Source organism: Erinaceus europaeus, chromosome 17, assembly GCF_950295315.1.
Source record: "Erinaceus europaeus chromosome 17, mEriEur2.1, whole genome shotgun sequence".
NCBI lineage: Eukaryota > Metazoa > Chordata > Mammalia > Eulipotyphla > Erinaceidae > Erinaceus > Erinaceus europaeus.
In genome coordinates, this window is record NC_080178.1 from 41058081 (window position 1) to 41077723 (window position 19643).

Consider the following 19643-nt stretch of genomic DNA (forward strand, 5'->3'; position numbering starts at 1 on the left):
TGCACATGGTATAACAGTGCACTATCCAAAGCTCACTTTTGGCTATAGTGAACTTGAGACAATCACAGGATTCAAATAAAGATGTATCTTGAAGAGACCAAAGGATATAGAACCATGTTAAGTATGAGGCCAGTAATTCCTAGCCATAAAACAATTTCCCATCACTTCTAAATTGCTTTGTATCTTTCAGTTCACAACTGTACACAAACCTCTAAGTATAGCTAGTTTATTAATAAAATGAAGATGCCTACATTTACTTAATTTAAGGTGCTTTGTAATAATCTCTGATGAAAGTATCAATGAAATGCTTTCCTAGAATGTGAAAGATGTACAAGTTTCCTCTTGTGTGCTGATGAATAACTTCGACTTTCGTATTAGTGATGACGTGTTTAGCTATTGATAGCTAAAAGTCATCCTCCAGTAGGCAACTTACTCAGTGGAACCCACAGAAGAATTGCACAGATAACTGACAGCAGGTATAAGGGAATCAGACAATTCTAGTACTGATGGCTTTAGGGCAGCAAAACAGGACACCAAACCACAGATGGACTGCAGATGCTCTGAAGGAAACCATTGCAGCTTTGGGAAATTGTGGGGTTGTCTTGACAAAGAGGAAACCTGCTGGTTTGAGAACCGCATGTTCTCGGCAAAAGTATAGTGCTACAGAATTTTTACCAGCCACAATGAAACAAAGTGGGGGGGGGGGAGGCGCTCACAGAGGTAATGGGAGAGAACCTCAAAATCCACAATATGAGAATGGGGCATAACGGTTATGCAAAAAAAAACTTTCATGGCTGAGGCTCTAAGGTCCCAGGTTCAATCCCTGGTCTCTTTCTCTCTCATTAAAGTAAACAAATAAAATGTTACAAAAATCCCACAATATGATACATAAAGTGTTAGAAAAAAGATGCATCCTGTAAGCGACACCAGATTGAAGCACAGGATTCTGGATTCAGATGGCAGATGGTGTACAGACTTTCTGGGCATGTTAGCATTTCATTTGAAACCAGCACTACTTACTACAAGGGAATATCATGGTCATTTAGCATTCAAAGAGAGTTTAAGCTAAACCCTAAACCTGAGTTACATATGGAGTTCCAGCAACCTTTTGAAAGGTTTGTTAATCGACCTGAGTTCCTAGGAGAGTCACAGGATGTAACAATTCCTCTGAAATGCCCACAGACGTAACATCTGGATTACCCACCAGAAAAGGGTCAAAGTGGAGAGAGACCTCTCCAGGGGAGACAGTTTGTTGGAGGGGGACTTCTTCACTTACTTCTCTAATTTCCTTCTATGGTCTGGACCTTTAATCACCCCAGCAAGTCAGCCTTGTTAGGTCAAGCTAATCTCTGTTGACATCACCCTACTACTTCCCTTTTCAAATTCCAGAGAAGCTATGTGTTTCCTGTCCTATTTGACACTCTGGAGAATGAATCCCAGCCGGTTAAGGAGCTAAATTTAGATGGGCAGCAGCGTGCTGAGACCAAACAAAGCCAGGTGACCTTTGCAAGTCTTTCCAGAAAAAAAAGAAAGGGTGGGGAGGGGGGGAGAGCAACAAAGAACCTAGCGCTTCTGAGGTGCACAAGGAGCGCATTAGCAGCTGTGGGGTAGGGGAAGGCCTGCTGGCAGGCTCAAAAATCCAACCCCGAAGCCAAGTACTCTTAAATCTTTAGGGATTGCGTTTAGATACACTTTGTGCACCCTTAGGCGACCCCAGGGCCGGAGGTGCTCATCCCTGGCAGAGGAGTACACCCCCGGGCGGAGGCGCGGTGGGCCCTGCGCAGGACCGCCGCCCCGCCCGCTCTCTGTGACCCTACTCGCGCGACCTGTTGGCCGGGAACGTCACGTGATGCCCCTCCGTGCCCCTCCCCCGCGGCGGGCCTCCTGTTGCGCCGCCGCGCGGGTTCCACCACGTAGCGCGCGGGCGCCGCCCCGCTCTTCCCTCGCGGGGCGGTGGGGGGGCGGGAGTCCGCGAGGAAGGGAAAAGGGGGCGGGGCGCCGAGTCACGTGACCTGCACCGACCGGATAGCGCCGAGGAGGAGCCGGGCGCCGCCATTTTCCTGCAGCTGCCTGTTCCTCTGGCCCGGGCCGGCTCCAGCTGACCGGGACAGGGGTGGGCTGAGCTTCTGCGGGGGCAGGGCAGTGGCCGACTTTGTGTCTGACCTCGCGGGGGACACTAGCAGGCGCTTTCCGGGCCGAGGGGCGGGCAGCGCGCGGCCCTGAGCCCCGCCCCAGGCCGGCGGGCGGAGGAGGCGGTGGGACTGAGGAGTGCTGGGGGGTGGGGGTCCCCGCGGGCTGCCGAGCGGGAGGGGTGGCGGACGAGCTGCCGAGATGTCCGGCCAGAGCCTGACGGACCGGATCACCGCCGCCCAGCACAGTGTCACCGGCTCTGCCGTCTCCAAGACAGTATGCAAGGCCACGACCCACGAGATCATGGGGCCCAAGAAAAAGCACCTGGACTGTGAGTGCCCGCGCCGCGACCCCGGCCCTCTGCGCCTACCTGTCCCCGCCCTGCGGCTTCCCGGCCCGCGGGACCGAGCTGGGCTCCGGCTGCCATCACACCTGCCTGTGCGGCTTCCGCTCATCTGGGCCTGCCACAGGCCACTCCCCTCCGGGCCTTCCCGGACCCTCGGCCAGGACCCAGGACGCCCCGGCGCCCGCCCTGCCTCGCCCAACCGAGGCTTCTCGCCTCCCAACCGCCGGCTCCTCCGCGGTTTTGCTCCCTTCTCTTTCCCATCCCGTGCCGCCGGCCCCTGGCCTCCCAGTCCCATTGTCTCCTTGGGAGCTCTCCCCGGCTCTCCGTCCATACCCGGTGGTGGGGAATCGGGTCCCAGCCTCCCCGCTGCCCCGAGAGCCGCCTCCCGAGTCGTCCCGCCGCTTCTGTCCGGTCCTTCCTGGGCTCCTCCGCCGCCCGCCCTCCCCCCACCTGGGGTTACTTTCTCTGCCCCCGTAGCTTCAGTGAAGTTTCCCGTTTCATTGAAAGTCGCATACCCAGTAACCGGCTTTCATCCGAGAGGACGCTTTTCGTGGGAGTGCCAGTAAAGGGTTCCGTGTGGTATAGTTTGGAAAGGCTTTGTGGAAACCGACCGCTTTACTTTAATTTTCTGGCGCGATCTGTTCTGCTTTCTGGATTTTGATTTGGTAAATTGTGAAGGTCGGGCATTGCCATTGAGGATACAGACAGAAAAAGGGTTTGCTAATAGTGGTATCAAGCGGCTTGAATCTAGAAACTTGAGTGTGAAACCTAGACTCCTGGGATTCTAAATGGATTAATGATTAGTCTTACAGATAGTATGCATGACCCTAAAGTCCGATTTAAATAGATGTTTGATGATGCTTGAGTTTGGACTTGCTTTTACTTTGTGCTGGTTATCTTTTTTTATTTTTGAAGGGGGGTGGACTAGCTTTTCTTCTAAGGCACAAGATCACTCCATTTGCTCACACAAATTACTGGCGCTAACTCCTCCCAACTTTTTTCAAACCTGGAAGCCACCTGTAATGCTTTTTTCTTTCCACTCCTTTACCTCAAGGTACAGTGCTCATTGGATTGCTCAAGCTTTGACTCAGTGGAGCTTTGACCCGAAACTTTGCAGGGAAAAATAGGGGAATAGGCACAATAGTAAGTTCCCCTTTTAGTGGCTATTGAACACATAAGCCTGACCGACTTTCAGCCTACATGAAAGTTACTTTGCTTTACTATTCGAAGCAAGAACGAGCATGTCCGGAAAGGGAACACTGACAGGGAGTCATGTTTTGGTTGCTCATTTGGACTTTGGCGTTAATATTTGCGTTTTTTTTTTTTAATTTAATGTCCAGAATGTTAATTCTTAAGTACTTTGCTCATGAAGTACTGTTTGAACAACTTACTGCTACAAACCTATTATTCACTGTGACATATCTCCACTTTGGAAATGTTTAAAAGAAAAAAGCTGCCTCATTATTGCTTGGTTCTCCCTGATGTGCTCATTATGTTGACCATTTTAACTGTCAGTCCTTGCCTGTTTAAGTGGTGACTCTTTTAAGTGCAGAGATCTTTAAAATGCATTACGAATCCGTAATTGACAAAGTTTTTACTCCCTGATATTTAGGGTAAACTCTTCTGCTTTTTAATTGCTCTTTAAATAACTACTTGATTTGCTCTACCCAGTCTTAAGACTTGCCCTGATATTGCTAATTCTTTTGGTGATAGTGGTGGTGGTTGGCGGTGTCGATAAATTATAACTGAGCTACAATACTTTCCCATCCTCTCACTGAAAAGAATAAATTATAACAAGAATAGGAACAATTTTAAAAGTCTTTATAGAGATTGTCTTACTTCACATGCAGCAGTTTTTTTCTTTTTCTTTCTTTCTTCCTTTCTTTTTTTATTTTTATTTTTTTAGCACATTGCCAAAGGGAAGGGGGATAGTTTAGAACAAGTTATAAGGGTGCTATTTGCAAATCTTACTTAGCCTTTACTTTTGTAATAGCTATTGCAGATGCTATCTGGAATTAGACTTGGAGGATAATTTGTAGTTCTTTTCCTCTGTCACTGCTTAATTTTTAAGCTTCCTTTTCGTTAGTATCTGAATATGATCATGTTTGATTAAAAATATGTATTCAGTAAGAAGCCACTATGCTTCTTTTTCAATGGTGTTTTGCAACATAGTGGTACAGTTTTCCTTATATTATTTTAAAACTACTCTTGTAAACAGTTCTCACAAATTCTAAGTATATTTAAACAAGCCTCATCAGCCAGTGGCTTTCCTAAGTACCTTACTTTGACAACATATGAAAACTGAAAAAACTATCACAAGCATTTCTGGACAATGACACCAGGAACTTCAGAGTTTTTTCTCTTTCAGTAATTTTTTTAGTGAAGGCTTGGTTCTGTTGCACCTTCTAATGTCCTGAAAACTGTAGACTAGTTTGAACTGTAGACTAGTTGAACAACTGAACACTGTTTTGGTTTTTAAACCTTCCTGTTCATAGTTCTTTTCCCCCCACCCCCAGGTCTTTCAAATGTGGAGGTGGTTTCTGTGTTCCTCATGTGATCGATCATTCCATTTTAGGAAGCTATTATTATAGTCTGTGAATTATGACTTAATTCATACTGCAGAACATACTTGTTTAAGAAAGAATTTAAAAGAAAATTATATTTATTTTCCCTTTTGTTGTCCTTGTTTCTTTATTGTTGTTATAGTTATTAATGTCGTCGTTGACAGAGAGAAATGGAGAGAGGAGGGGAAGACAGATAGGGGGAGAGAGACACCTGCAGACCTGCTTCACCACTTGTGAAGCGACTCCCCTGCAGGTGGGGAGCTGGGGCTCGAACCATGATCCTCAAGCCAGCCCTTGTGCTTCGCGCCACGTGCGCTTAACCCACTGCGCTACCGCCGGACTCCCAAGAAAGAATTTTTACTTTGTTTGTAGTTGTCAGTAGTTAAGTGTTGTTGCTAATAATGAAGAGTTGTTACACTTGAAGTACATTTGTGAGAAGACACTATTTGCATTTATTTTTAGATCTCTAATGGTCATTAGGTAGAAAAATATTGTCCCTTAGTAGCTGAAGGACTTCTAATTTAATTCCTTCTCACAATTACAAAGAGGAGAAGCAGACAAAATGCACAAGAAAGTACATTCTAACTCCAGATAAAGAGAGTATATATAGAATGCCCAAAACATCTGTAAGGACTGATGAAACACAACTTTCAAATATGTTTAAAATATATTCTAATTTTACAGGCTTTTGCCTTGTTTTTCAGTGTGAATTTTCTGTTTTATATACACTAGTTTAAGTTCCTGGGGCTTTTTTTTTTTTTAATCATTTATTTATTTTCCCTTTTGCTGCCCTTTTTTATTGTTGTAGTTATTGTTGTTGATGTCATCGTTAGGACAGAGAGAAATGGAGAGAGGAGGGGAAGACAGAGGGGGAAAGACACCTGCAGGCCTGCTTCACTGCCAGTGAAAGCGGCTCCCCGGAGCGGGTGGTTCCACCTGGATCCTTCCGCGGGTCCTTGAGATTTGTGCCATGTGTGCTTAACCCTCTATGCTACCCACCGGACTCTCCAGTTCTTAGGGCTTTTACATTGTGACATTCCACTGGAATGTAATATGTTAATAGTTATAATGACTTCACTTTTCTGTTCTTATTTTTCTCTTTATTTCCCAGGGCACTTTATTCCAACCTCCGTTTGTCTGCCTAACATGCTCTACAGCCAAATCAACATCATGTTCTCATTAGCATCCATTACAAATACATCTCTATGGTAGATGTAGTGTGTTTTATACTAGATTCAGACCCTGTTTAATTTATTGCTGATAAAATATTTTTTAAGAGCAAGGATTTGGCTGTCTGGGAGGTTGCACAGTGGTTAAAGCATTGGACCCTACAGCAAGAGGTCCTGCGTTTGATCCCTGGTAGCTCATGTACCACAATGTTCTTTGGTTCTCATTCTCTCCCTCTGTGTAAATAAATAAGACCTTTTAAAAAAGTAATTTATGACTTTTTGACTATGTAGTAGGTGTTTATATTTGAGTTTGTATAACCATTGGAAATGTATACGCAAGATCAAAAGGTACCTGGAATATTCACTATAAATTCATTTATATTTTTAATGTTTTAGTTAATGACATTCTGAGTATTATCAGTAAGGTAATTGCAACCATGTTTATAAGATGATGTGTGTAAGGAAGATTCTAAGTGGTGGATGCTCTGCTCCAAGATAGCTCTTATTTAGAGAGAATGTAACTTTCTAAATGGATTTTGTTTTACGGAGGGAGTTATTTTGTAGTGAATATGTGAGCTTCCTATTCTTTTTCATTAGACCTAATTATATGATTGATATTTTCATTTTAGCAAGCTAACTGAAATAGCTTTGCAATGTAGTTTGGTTTCACTTTGCAAAGTGAAAAAGTCCACTTTGGTGGACTTATTTTTAAAAGTTCTTAATATAAAACTTTAGGCATTCTTTTTCTTCTTTCCTTTCTTTTCTGCCTTTTTAAAAAAATATATATATTTATTTTATTTTAATGAGAGACACAGAAATACCAGAACACTGCTCAGCTCTGGCATTGAGCTTCAGATTGAAGGTGGGGTCTTGGAGCCTCAGATATGAAAGGTTTTTGCATAACCATTATGCTGTTTCCCCAGCTCCTAGGCATTTTTTTTTCTTAGCATGTTTGTGTATACACACATGTAAATTTGAAAAGTGTCTTTAAATTTAATTTAGAGTGATAAAGGTGAGAAGTGAAATCACTTATGAAGTGACTTGATTTTTCCCACCTTATTTGATTTGTGAGATATAAATGAACTATTAAATGTTTCAAATACATTATTAAAACACATTTTTAATTGTTAAAATTACTTTAATTGAAATAATTGTGCTTATTTTTCATTGATTATCATTTAGAATGTATAATATGGAAGCTCCCCATGATGCATAGAGCTACTTCTGTTCTCTTTTCTTCAGTACTCAAGTACTTTAATTTTATGGATTCTCCCTTAAAGTCAGTGAGAGAAAAATAAGCTTTCAAGCCTCTTGGCATGAGTTTAGAGCCACATCTAGAAGTGTAGGGTTTGATTTTTTAAAGTAAATGCCTAGTATTTGCTCTTCTTGTTCTGTTGGTGGCTGAAGTGTGGTTGGTTACTTTGTGTTCTGTCTCAGTATATTTCTGGTTAGATTGCTTTATTACATTTCTGTAGAGAATTAAAATTTGGATTTGACTTTTTAGAATTTTGTATGTTCATTGTGTGTCTGGTTCTTTTTTTGGAGAATTTTTCCTTGGCCACTAGGCTCTATTAACAATACTGCTTTAAAAGGGAATTTTGATGAGCCTAAACTTTTGTATTCAGATTTCAGTTTACCAGGTTATCAAAATATTGTGAATTTCTCAAATTATATTAGAATGAACTAGCATTACTTGTGTCTAGGCATGTTCTTTGTGCTTGTGCCTAGATTGATTTGCTTATTTAACAAATATATATTTGTTTATTTTGTGCTGGGTACTGATATTGCTAGACACCGTAGCTTATTAACCTCTTTAGCAACTTGTGAGAGAGGTTTTTATTTTTTCACTTAAGGAGAAAATAAAATTAAAGCTGAATAATTTGTCTGGCATTGCACAGCCAAGATGAGATGAATTGTGGCTTGAACCCATGTTGTACAGCATCAGGTCTGTGCTTCATCTCGGTGTGACTTATTACATAATGCTCTTCTACTTAGGGAATGAATGAATAAGCCTTATTCTTTTCTTCATGGCAGTGGTCCATAACCTGGTCCTGGAGTTCCTGGGAGTCTCCAAGACACTTTCAACATGCTGAATGTCAAAACTGTAATCCATACTAAAATGCCATTTACCTTTTTGATTTTTATTCTTGTATACAGTAGATGGTGGAGTCTTCTATAGTCTGTTGTGTGTGGTATTACAACAGATTGAATATAGTAGCAGATAGGACAACCCGGCTGTTTTCTACTAAGATAGTAAGGAGTAGCAAAGATGCTACACCTCTAAGCATTGGTTTTGGAATAAAGTAATTTATGGATAATGTATTTTAGTTCTCATTTCTAACACAGTAAGCATTGATATAGAAACTATGAATTGAAGTTTTTTAGAGTTATCAACTTTTAAGATTGTAAAGGCTATGAAACTAAAAGGGAAGAGTGTATATTAAAGGAGAGAAGAGGATATGCAGAAAGGAACTCAATTTATGAAAGTTTGTAAACAGTCATTTTGGATTTAGCTTGGTGGGTGATTGACCCAACTGTTGGAAAGATTTTGAACAAGAGATGTGACATAATCCTTTGATTATATGTGCCTCTAAGTAGTGTGGATGGAAATAGCTGTTTGAAATGGAGATTATGGGGGTAGAGGTTAAAAAGTCTTAACTCTTGTTCTCATTTCTTTTTTTCTCAGTCTGTTTGAAAAAAAGACTAAAACAAACAAACAAACAAGCTATTTTCCTATTCAGTGAAGGAAGTTGTGCCAGAGTGTGTTCTTGACCCTCAAACTATCATCCTTTGCACATACTATTGCTCTGGCTAAATACCCTTCTTTTTAAACCTTTGAACTCACTTGCATTGGTTGGCACTGGCATTTAAGCTGACTCCTCCTTCCAAAGGTTCTTTACATTATCATTGTCATTTAAAGTTTATTTTGTTAAACTGCAGCTAGTGTCATTAAATATATATATGTGCTATCTTGGGTTCTTGTGCCTATCTCTGCAGAATAGGAACTCTTTTGAGCTGTTCTCTGTTCTCAGAGACCCTGTGAGGGCTCAGTAAATACTCTGATGGCATATAATTTCCCTCACAGTGTAGCCTATTCCATGAACAAGTTATGGTCACAGCCTAGAGATCAGCATTCCACTAGGCATTTAATATATTTTTTCTTTTTTTTTTTTTTAAATTTTTTTATATTTATTCCCTTTTGTTGCCCTTGTTGTTTTATTGTTGTAGTTATTGTTGTTATTGTTGGATAGGACAGAGAGAAATGGAGAGGAGGGGAAGACAGAGAGGGGGAGAGAAAGACAGACACCTACAGACCTGCTTCACCGCCTGTGAAGTGACTGCCCTGCAGGTGGGGAGCCGGGGGCTCGAACCAGGATTTTTAACGCCGGTCCTTGTGCTTTGCGCCATGTGCGCTTAACCCGCTGCGCCACCGCCTGGCTCCCGGCATTTAATATTTTATGATGATTATTTATGTGATAATGAATGAATTTTGCTGGTTAAAATCAAATAAGACACACTGATAAAAACAAAGGTGGTTCTGTGTTTGCTGGTGTTGGTGAGGCATTAAGACCTTTAGTTTTGTTTAGATATGAGGTGGTTTTTTTTCTTCTTAAATATAAGGCAAAGAAGGGTTGGCATGGTACAAGTGATGGTTGCATTATTAGTAGGCGCTCTCTAAGTTTGGAGAACATAGAAAAATTCTTAGTTTGAGATAAGTGCACATGTTGTTACAGTGTGCAAGGGCCTGGGTTCAAGCCCATGGTCGCAACCTGCAGAGTGAAAGCTTCACCACTTGTGAAGCAGGGTTGCAGGTGTCTTTCTTTCCTCCTATCTCTCTCTTTCTTTCTCTCTCTCTCTCACCTCTTCCCTCTCAATTCCTCTGTCTTTATCCAATAATAAATAAAATAAAATTTTAAAATCTTAATCTTAAAGAAAAGAAAATTTTTAGTTTGATTTCAGGAGCTTGTGAGATTTGCTGAAAGTCTTCTCCAACATATGGAATTCAGTGATTTTTTTTTTTAATTGATCTGGTATCTTTTTTATCTAAACTTATTACTTGGTCCCTTGAAAGCATCGTGAGGGACCAAATTTTGCTCAAGGAACATTTCCCTTCTAGGTTGAGGAAGCCAGGATCTTTATAGACTTCACCTACTTAAGATTTAAGGTATCTGACTAATCAGGGCATACTCAGTTGTTACAATTTTAATGTAGTTTATTGTAGGTCTCCACATAAGAGAACAAGGGCTGTGTGTGTATGTTTAAAAGCTTATGTTTTCTTGTGAATACTTAAGAAGTACGAATGTACCATATTTTCAATATACTGAATATGTGAACATTTTATTGTAATTTAATCATATATAAAAAAAATAGCAGGGTAGTATTTACCATGAAGAGGATTGCAGGCCCATTTGATACACTTGATACAGTTGTTTGCAAAAATTTGATTACCACAGAGTATTGAATAATTTGAAATATTATTTAAAAAAAGTCCAAAGCTAATGTGAAAAGGTAGATTGTGAGGCAGTGATTTTTTTTTTTTTGCAATTTTTAAAATGAGGTGTAATTAAGTTAAAGTACAGTTCACCCTTTAAGGTGTACAGTGCTTTTAATATAGTAAGAACATTGTGTACAACCATCATCGCCTAAAAGAAACTTCTCTGTTAGCAAGTTTTTTTTTTTTCCATATACCAGAGTACTGCTCAGCTCTGGTTTATAGTGGTGCAGAGAACTGAACCTGGAACCTCTGATGCATGAAAGTCTTTTTGCATGATCATTATGCTAATCTAGCAGTCACTCTCAGTCTCCCCATCCTCTCTGTTGACAACTATCTATGGACTTTCCTGTTCTGAGTGTTTTATATAAATGAAGTTATGCAATATATGCCAATTATTTCTTGTTTCTTTCATTTCACATAATTTCAGGGTTCACCTTTGTCATTGTATGTAATTGTACTTCCTTCTATGTAAAATAAAGTACTCTTTCATTGTATAAGATATACCACATTTCATCTGCCCATCGCATCATGGGCATTTGTGTTTACATTTTTTAGCTGTTAAAAAATACAGTAGCACAGTAGCTCACATGGTAGTACATCTGCAATATCATTTACTACCTAGTTTTAAGTTTTGTGCTCACTAAGGAACCTTCAGTCCTTTGGTATCTTTCCCCCTCTACCTCTGTCAGCCTGGAGCAATTGAAGCGCCAGATGATAAGGAAATAACTGCTGTGGACATTAGTATATTTTGTGTGAACATATTTTCCTAGGAATGGAATTATTGGGTCATACAGTAATTATGTTTAACTTTTTGAGAAACTGCTAGATGTCTTCCCACCATTCCCAGCAACAATGTCTGCATGTCCTTGTTTCTCCACATTCTTTGCCAATATTTGTTTTGGGTCTCAATTTTTTCTTTCTAATGGTAGTCATCTTACTGGGTATGAAATGACATCTCATGATCTTGGTTTGTATTTTCCTAGTGTCTACTGATGTTGAGTGACTTTTATGTGCTCACACAATCTGATTACTAGATCCTTACAATTTGCTGATTATTTTTCTGCCCTGTGGCTTGGCTTCCCACTTTTGCTACTGTTGTTGGAATTCAGTTTCTCTTTCAGTTTGACTTTTGGTATGCTAGAAACTATTCATTAATCTGAGGCATAGGAGAGTTACACCTAAGCTACTCCTAAGAGGGTTATAGTTTAAATGTGATTTTTTTTTTAATTTAAGAAAGGATAAATTAACAAAACCATAGGGTAGGAGGGGTACAACTCCACACAATTCCCACCACCCAATCTCCATATATCCCACCCCCTCCCCTGATAGCTTTCCCATTCTCTATCCCTCTGGGAGCATGGACCCAGGGTCATTGTGGGTTGCAGAAGGTGGGAGGTCTGGCTTCTGTAATTGCTTCCCCGCTGAACATGGGCGTTGACTGGTAGGTCCATACTCCCATACTCTGCCTCTCTCTTTCCCTAGTAGGGTGGGTCTCTGGGGAAGCGGAGCTCCAGGACACATTGGTGGGGTCTTCAGTCCAGGGAAGCCTGGCAGGCATCCTGATGGCATCTGGAACCTGGTGACTGAAAAGAGAGTTAACATACAAAGCCAAACAAATTGTTGAGCAATCATGGACTCAAAGCTTGGAATAGTGGAGAGGAAGTGTTAGGGGAGAGGAAGTGTTACACTGCAAACTCTAGTGTAATTATGCTTTCAGGTATATATTTTGCAGTAGTTTATGGATACGTGTGAACATATGCTCTCGCTCACCGAAACTAGTGTATGTCTAGGTTTTGGGACTTTGTTAGAAAGTGAACCACCTGGTATGGAATTAGAGAATACTGAAAGGAAAGGTCTCACCCGAGTAATGAAGCTGAAGGGTAGTCATTCCACACGTGAAGTCTCTGGACACAGTCTGAAGTGAAGCATGTTGAGGTGGCAATCGTTGTGTTGATTAGGTTGTGATCGGCAGATGCAATATTATTTGATATGGATTGGGAGAGGCATACGGGAAAGTGGGTCCTATCCAAAGGTTCCAGGACTGGGGGTAGTAGAGACTTTATAGTGGAGATGTGAGGTTCCTGCTGTCTTAGGGTTCAAAAAGACACTGGATAGTTAATGTCATCATCACATTATTTGGTAATTGGGCTAACTTTGAAAAGCCCTTTTGTTAGGTAAATGTGATTTTTTAAGCTAATTTTTGTATAGGATATGAGAAGTCTAGCTGATAGTAAGAATATTTAAGTTACTTCCCTTTAACTTGACATATAGTATACTTTCCTACTTCTGTTAATGTGGACACAGGTAAGTGAAGGAGAAAGGAAATTTTGATGGCAGTTCCCATAGTTTGACTGAAAAAAATAAATATTTGAATCAGTTATTCAGCTGGATGGGCCACCACATGTGTATATACATATTTTTCTTTTACATATGTATTGAGATCATACACAGTTGCTTGGATGCCAGTCAGCAGTTTTTTTTTTTTTTTTTCCCCACATAGAATAGTGTGCTGTGGTTCTTGTACCTTCCCATGATACGAACCAGGATCTTTACACCAGTCCCTGTGCTTTGCACCACATGCGCTTAACCCACTGCGCCACCGCTCGACCCACTTTATTTTATTTTTTTAAGAATTATTTACTACTTAATGAGAGAGAGAGACCCAGACAGTGTGAGAGAGAGAAGCAGAGCATCACTTTAGTTTGTGCGGTGCCTGGGTATCAAACTTGGTACCTTATTCATGCAAGTTCTTTATTCTAGAGCTGAGCCACTTCCCACATTACAGGTGTTTTAATTTTTGTTGTTGAAAACATGAGGAGTTATGGGTATTGAGAGATAGCTGTCAGAGTTAAACTATGTAAAGTTAGGGTTTCTTGATACATATTGTTCTGTTTGACTTCAAACAAATTAGTTTAACTTTTTTGTAGTCAAATATTGAATTTTCTTCTGCTTTACTTTTATTATTTACATGTGAGTGAATTCCAGGCAGACTATGAATTAATTTTTAAATTATTTTTAAGGTATATTCTTTTTTAATTTTTTTATTATTTATAAAAAGGAAACACTAACAAAACCATAGGATAAGAGGGGTACAACTCCACACAATTCCCACCACCAGAACTCCGCTTCTCATCCCCTCATCCCCTCCCTTGATAGCTTTCCTATTCTTTAACCCTCTGGGAGTATGGACCCAAGGTCATTGTGGGGTGCAGAAGGTGGAAGGTTGGCTTCTGTAATTGCTTCCCCGCTGAACATGGACGTTGGCAAGTCGATCCATACTCCCAGCCTGCCTTTTCTTTCCCTAGTGGGGTGGGGTTCTGGGGAATCAGAGCTCCAGGACACATTGGTGGGGTTGTCTTTCCAGGGAAGTCTGGTTGACATCTACTTGAATCTTCAGATGCGAAGGTTAGTGATAGGTTCTAAGTAGGCGACAGGTATTTTAAGGACTGATGGTGATTTACCTGCTGCATAAAGGTGTTCCCTGAGAAATCTCCAGAGCCTCCATGTAAAGTCACTTTTACTCCCATTTAGTAGCTGTTTTTTTTTGTTTGTTTGTTTGTTTTTCCAGTTTTAGATACCAGTGCTATGCAGTACTTTTTTTCCCTGGGCCCTAAATGATAAGTAGGGAGTGACCCCATGAACAGACATTGGTAGAAAGGAAGGCTGCAATGGTGTCTGAAGAGCAAAGGTGTCTTTAATCTCAAGGGATAAATAAGGTGTTTGGTATTCTGGGAGGGACAGTGTATAAAGGAGAAATACAGCTGGAGCAGTTATCTGAGGTACCTGATTGTGAGTTGGACTGTACATTTTTATCATGTAATCTTTAGATCTTGTCTCCAAATTACTAGAGGTGAAACTAGTTGGATTAGAGCTGATTTTTAAGATTGCACTTAATATTTTCTGTACTCCTCTTATTCTATGGTTTTGTTACTGTCTCCTTTCTTAAGTTAAAAAAAAAAAAGATGTTTTTTGCTTGTTAAAGAGAGAATCCCAACACCACTGGCACATGCAGTGCCTGGGATCCAACTCTCATGCATGCAAGCTCAGCCGGCTGTACCACCTCCTGGGGTACAGTTGTACTTCATTTTCTGAGACCATTACTAATACAGGGAAAGCAAGGATTATTGCTGATCTAGAAGTTTTTTTAAAGGGTTTTTTTTTTTTTTCAATTTATTTATGAGAAAAGAGAGAAAGAACCAGACATCACTCTGGTTGGTACATGTGCTGCTGGGGATTGAACTCAGGACCTCATGCTTGAGAGTTCAATATTTTATCCACTGTGCCACTTCTCAGACCACTCTAGAAGCTTTTTATATTAAAAGTATTACGGGCAGTGGGCCTGGCACTGGCACACCTGGTTGAATTCACATGCTGCAAGGACCCAGGTTCAAGTCCCTGCTTCCTACCTACAGGGGAAAAGCTTCATAAGAGGTGAGGAAGTGCTGCCAGGTGTCTTTCTTCCACTCTATTTTCTCCCTTTCTCAATTTCTCTCTGTCTCTATCCAATCAATAAAATATATGGACATATACATATAGATAGGTATTTCATTAGTGATTTAATATTTATTTACAAAACCATAAGATAACAGGGGTATAATCCAAACCATTCCCACCACCAAAGTTCTATGTCCCTGTTACCTTCATTGGAAACTGCAGTAGTTTTCCCAAGGTCACAGATGAATAATGATCAATAGCTTCACCATTATTTCTGTAACTATCTGTTTATATTTATATATCTATATATTTTGCCCATTTTTTTCTATAGTTCTGTCTTCTCTTCCTTTCTAAGTCACATTTACATCTACACCTACTTCTGAGTGTCCTTTTTTTTCCCCTCTTCTCCAGGTCCTAGTGGAATGGTGGTTTGGGGCCCTTTGGTCACCTTCTTTAGTATTTCTCCCCCTCTGGGAGTATGAACTAAGATTCTTTTGGCGGTCCAGAAGGTAGGAGTTCTGGCAAAAGATAATTCTAATATTATAGATAGCATTAATACTGGGAACATTTTAAAATTATTTGGTTAAGATGAATTTGTAAATTATTTCCCATTCAAGTATTCTTACTGTTTCAAAGATTTGTATTTGCTTGTTACAAAATGTTTCTGGAACTGTATGTAGAATATATACCTATTATACATGAGGACTGGGCGTATCTACTTATTAATTCTAGAACTCTGTAATAGATCAAAGTTTCTCCAGTTTTCTTGACTTAACTGCTATTATGTACTTATAATAGCATTAGGAAAAGAGAGAGAAAGTTTACTTTTATGTGGATTACATATACATATAGCTAGTTTTGAGCTGACCTGTCTAAATAAAGTGTGAACTATCTTGGGCCATTTTTTAACCTTTCTTGTTCAAATGAAATAAGCAACTCATTGATATAGTTTAGAAACTTTATTTAAAAATCTTATTTATTTTGGATAGACAGATGTTGAAAGGGAGAGGGAAGTGGGGGGGGAGGGAGAGGGAGAGAAAGAGAGGGAGAGGGAGAGGGAGAGGCTGACAGCATTGCTTCACCATTTGATTTGTGAAGCTTCCCCCTGCAGGTGGGGACCAGGGGCTTGATCCTGGGTCCTTCTTCTTCTTCTAGCGTTTGCCCTTCTTCCATAGCCAGTCAACAGTGTCAGGTTGAGCCTGATGTAAAGTTTCGAGACTTCCTTTGAATCTGGAGAGGTGGCAGTCGTTGACTATGTTGGTCATAGTCTGTAGCCGCAGGGTCCTAATGCACTGTAACGTGCACTAAATCAGTTGCTTCACCACCTGGCCCCTAGTTTAGAAATCTTTTTTTTAAAAATAATTGTATTTATTTATTATTGGATAAAGATAGAGAAATTGAGAGGGGAGGGAGACAGAAAGACACGTGATCCTGGGTCCTTGTGCACTGTAATGTATGTGCTTAACCAGATACACCACCACCTGCCTCCCACCCGCCCCAGTTTAGACATATTTAGTTGTATTTAATATTTAAATTTATTGAGAACAATATTTTAATAGTTTGAGGCACTTTTTTTTTTTTTTAAACCTGCTAGCTCTGCTCATCTGTTCTTTAGCATCTTTGGAAAGGGGGAAAGGGGCAGGGTTTTGGGAAGTTTGTGGTCCTTAGATCACAAGAGTAAGTTTTGACTTAAAATAACCATGTCCAGTTTCTTGGTTTCTACAGAATGATCTGGGCTACTCTGCAGTATTTTATTTTCTCCTTTTCTTCAGAACTATGTCATTCTCTATTAATATTAAGTTTAGAATTAGTGTTTTAGAGATAGTGCAAGATTCTATACTCAATTAGAATAAACCTTCATTTATTTATGTCCTTACAAAATATTGGTTTGAATTAATGATTAAAAATGGACCCAAGCTTTATTATTTTCATTAGCATATCCCAGAAATACCTCCAGAAAACTGAGTGACACTAGAGAGCCCCTGTGGGTACTATAAAATTAATGTTGTCATGGCAACTAAATTAGAAAGCATCCTTACTTCAGTGACTCAGGTCTTCTTTGTGCACTTGAGTTGATTAATGGTAGCTTGCTTTGTATTCTGTCAACTTCAGTTCACTGTAGCCACATGAAGTTGTTAGTCCAGTGGGCAGAATAGGTGATACCACCTAAGAGGCAGTTATTGACTGACGTTGGAAGTAGATTTGTGAGAGCTAAAAAGAAAGGATGTGTGGATTTTAGAATTAATAGAGAAGGTGATGGCAGCCACTTGGAAAGAGGAAAATGAGCATAGAGAAAGGGGGAGTTTCCATCCTTCTAGTTTGTAAAGATTCTAATTTTAGCACAATCACCATGTTACTGTGGGTAGATAAGCCCACATCACAACCCCCAGTCCCCTACCTCCTACCCCCTTTTTTTCTTTTGGTAGGCAAGTACTTGATTCTTTGGGATAACAGAGCATCCCTTGTTTTGTCATAGGCTTTTGTAATACTCAGAAGACTGAACATGAAAGAACCTTGTAAAGTATTAAGATATTTTTATGTATAAAAACTTTCACTACTTTTAAGATCAAGTGCAATTAACTAATCTTTCCACTTGAAATTGTCCTTTATATGTCTCAAAGGTTTTGTGTTTGAGGTAGCTTTATAATGTATTGGAAAAGTGATGGAGCAATAGTCTACTGAAATGAGGAAATATTTACAAGATGTGATACTTAAAATATCTAATATTTAAAATGTTGCTTTAAATCCTATACTTTTTTTTTTGTTTTTCACCAGTGTTATTGCTGGGCTTTGGTGCCAGCACTATAAATCCACTGACCCTGGTGGCCATTTTTTCCTTCTGTTAATTTTTTCTTTCTGTTTAATTGTAGAACAGGAAAATTGAGAGGGGAGCAAAGGGGAGAGAAAGATAGCAGATGTGCTTCACTGCTTGTGAAATCTTCCTCCTGCAGGTGGGGAGCTCAAACCTCAGTCCTTGCACATGTGCGCTGCTGCCTGGCCCCTAAAACTTGTACTCGTAAGCATACTGTTGTGAAAAATTGGTTATCAATAATTCTATTTTATTTTCTAAATGAAAAATATTTATTGGATAGAGAAGCAGATGGAAGGGGAGATAGGGAGGGAGGGAGACACTTGCAGTACTGCTTTACCACTTGTGAAGCTTCTGCCCTGTAGACAAGGACCTGGGTCCTTGCATGCTCAACCAACTGTGCCAGCATCTGGCCCCCACTTCTATTTATTTTATTTAAATTAGAGAGATAAAGATACAGAGGAGGCCTGGTGGTGATGCACCTGGTTGAGCACACATAATATAATGCATAATGACCTAGGTTTGAGTCCCCCAGTTCCCACCTGCAGGGAGAAGGCTTTGCGATTGGTGAAGCAATGTTCCAGGTGTCTCTCTGTCTCCCTCTCTGTCACCCCTTCCCCCTGGATTTCTGGCTGTATCTATCTAATAAATAAATAAAAAATTGAAAAAGAGAAAAACCAGAGCACTGCTTAGATCTGGCTTATGATGATACTGGGGATTGAACCTGAGATTTTTAGTGCTTCAGGCATGAACATCTTTTTGTATAACATGTTATGTTATATCCTCAGCCCACTTTTTAATTCTTTTAGTGGAGAAATTGAAGCTGAGTGATTATCATGTTTTAAGTCATTATGATAAATAGTGGGTTTGGAATCTGATTCTAGATTTTTTTGTTGTTGTTCAACTTGATGTTTCTTCATCCTGTTACAGTGAAGTTCTAATGCATGGAAGTGTTAGGGAAGAAGAACATTAGTGATTGTGGAATTAGCATCCCTGCCATAGTTGTTCAAAGTAGAGATTGAAGGGAGGAAACTCTTGAGATAAACTGTTAGATTAATTAGAGCAAATCTGAAGAATTCTAATAGATTAGACTCCGTAGCCTGCCCCTTACTCCCATGTCAGGCATAGGTACTGGCACGAAATAACAAAATAATTGTACTTGGGGGCTGGCTGGTGAGGTACGTGGTTGAGTGCACATGTTACAAGGGGCAAGGACCAAGGTTAGAGCCCCCAACTGCAGGGGAAAGCTTTGTAAATGGTAAAGCAGTGCTGCAGGTATCTCTCTTTCCCTCTCAGTCTCCCATTTCCCTCTAGATTTCGGCTATCTCTAGCCAATAAATAAAGATAATTAAAAAATAATTTTGTTTGTAAAAATTTGTGTTACAATGGTTGGTACATAGAAGCAGGAGAAAGATACAAGATCCTTTTTTGGGTATTGTGTATTATGTATAGTGCTAATTCAGTGTTTCTAAATTCTCTAGCATCTGAGGTCTGTTAAAAAATGTCTTGTTCTGAGAAGTACTTAGTATCTTAACTTTTCATTTTTTTTCTTTTTCAACACCCCCCCCCAGCACACGTATGCATGCATGTGTGCATGCACGCTTATGGTAGGGGAGGACTCTGGAGCTTCAGACATGAAAGTCATTTTGTATAAACATCATGCTTTTTCTTTCACCTGACATCTTAAGTATTTAGG

The 19643-nt window shown here is 40.2% G+C and overlaps 1 protein-coding gene across 20 annotated transcripts in view; it reads left to right on the forward strand.

Moving 5' to 3' along the window:
- Window positions 1-2021: 2021 nt before the first annotated feature.
- Window positions 2022-19643, forward strand: part of PICALM (phosphatidylinositol binding clathrin assembly protein) — a 113647-nt gene continuing 96025 nt past the window's right edge. For 6 of the 20 annotated variants that reach the window (XM_016191125.2, XM_016191116.2, XM_016191126.2 and 3 more), the window contains exon 1: window positions 2023-2461. In XM_016191125.2, coding sequence (XP_016046611.1) covers window positions 2332-2461 — 130 coding nt within the window. In that variant the 5' untranslated portion in view covers window positions 2023-2331. Of the gene's footprint in view, window positions 2462-3530; window positions 3620-19643 lie in introns of all 20 variants that reach the window. The other 14 variants (XM_007529689.3, XM_007529690.3, XM_016191119.2 and 11 more) reach the window with 6 other exon arrangements.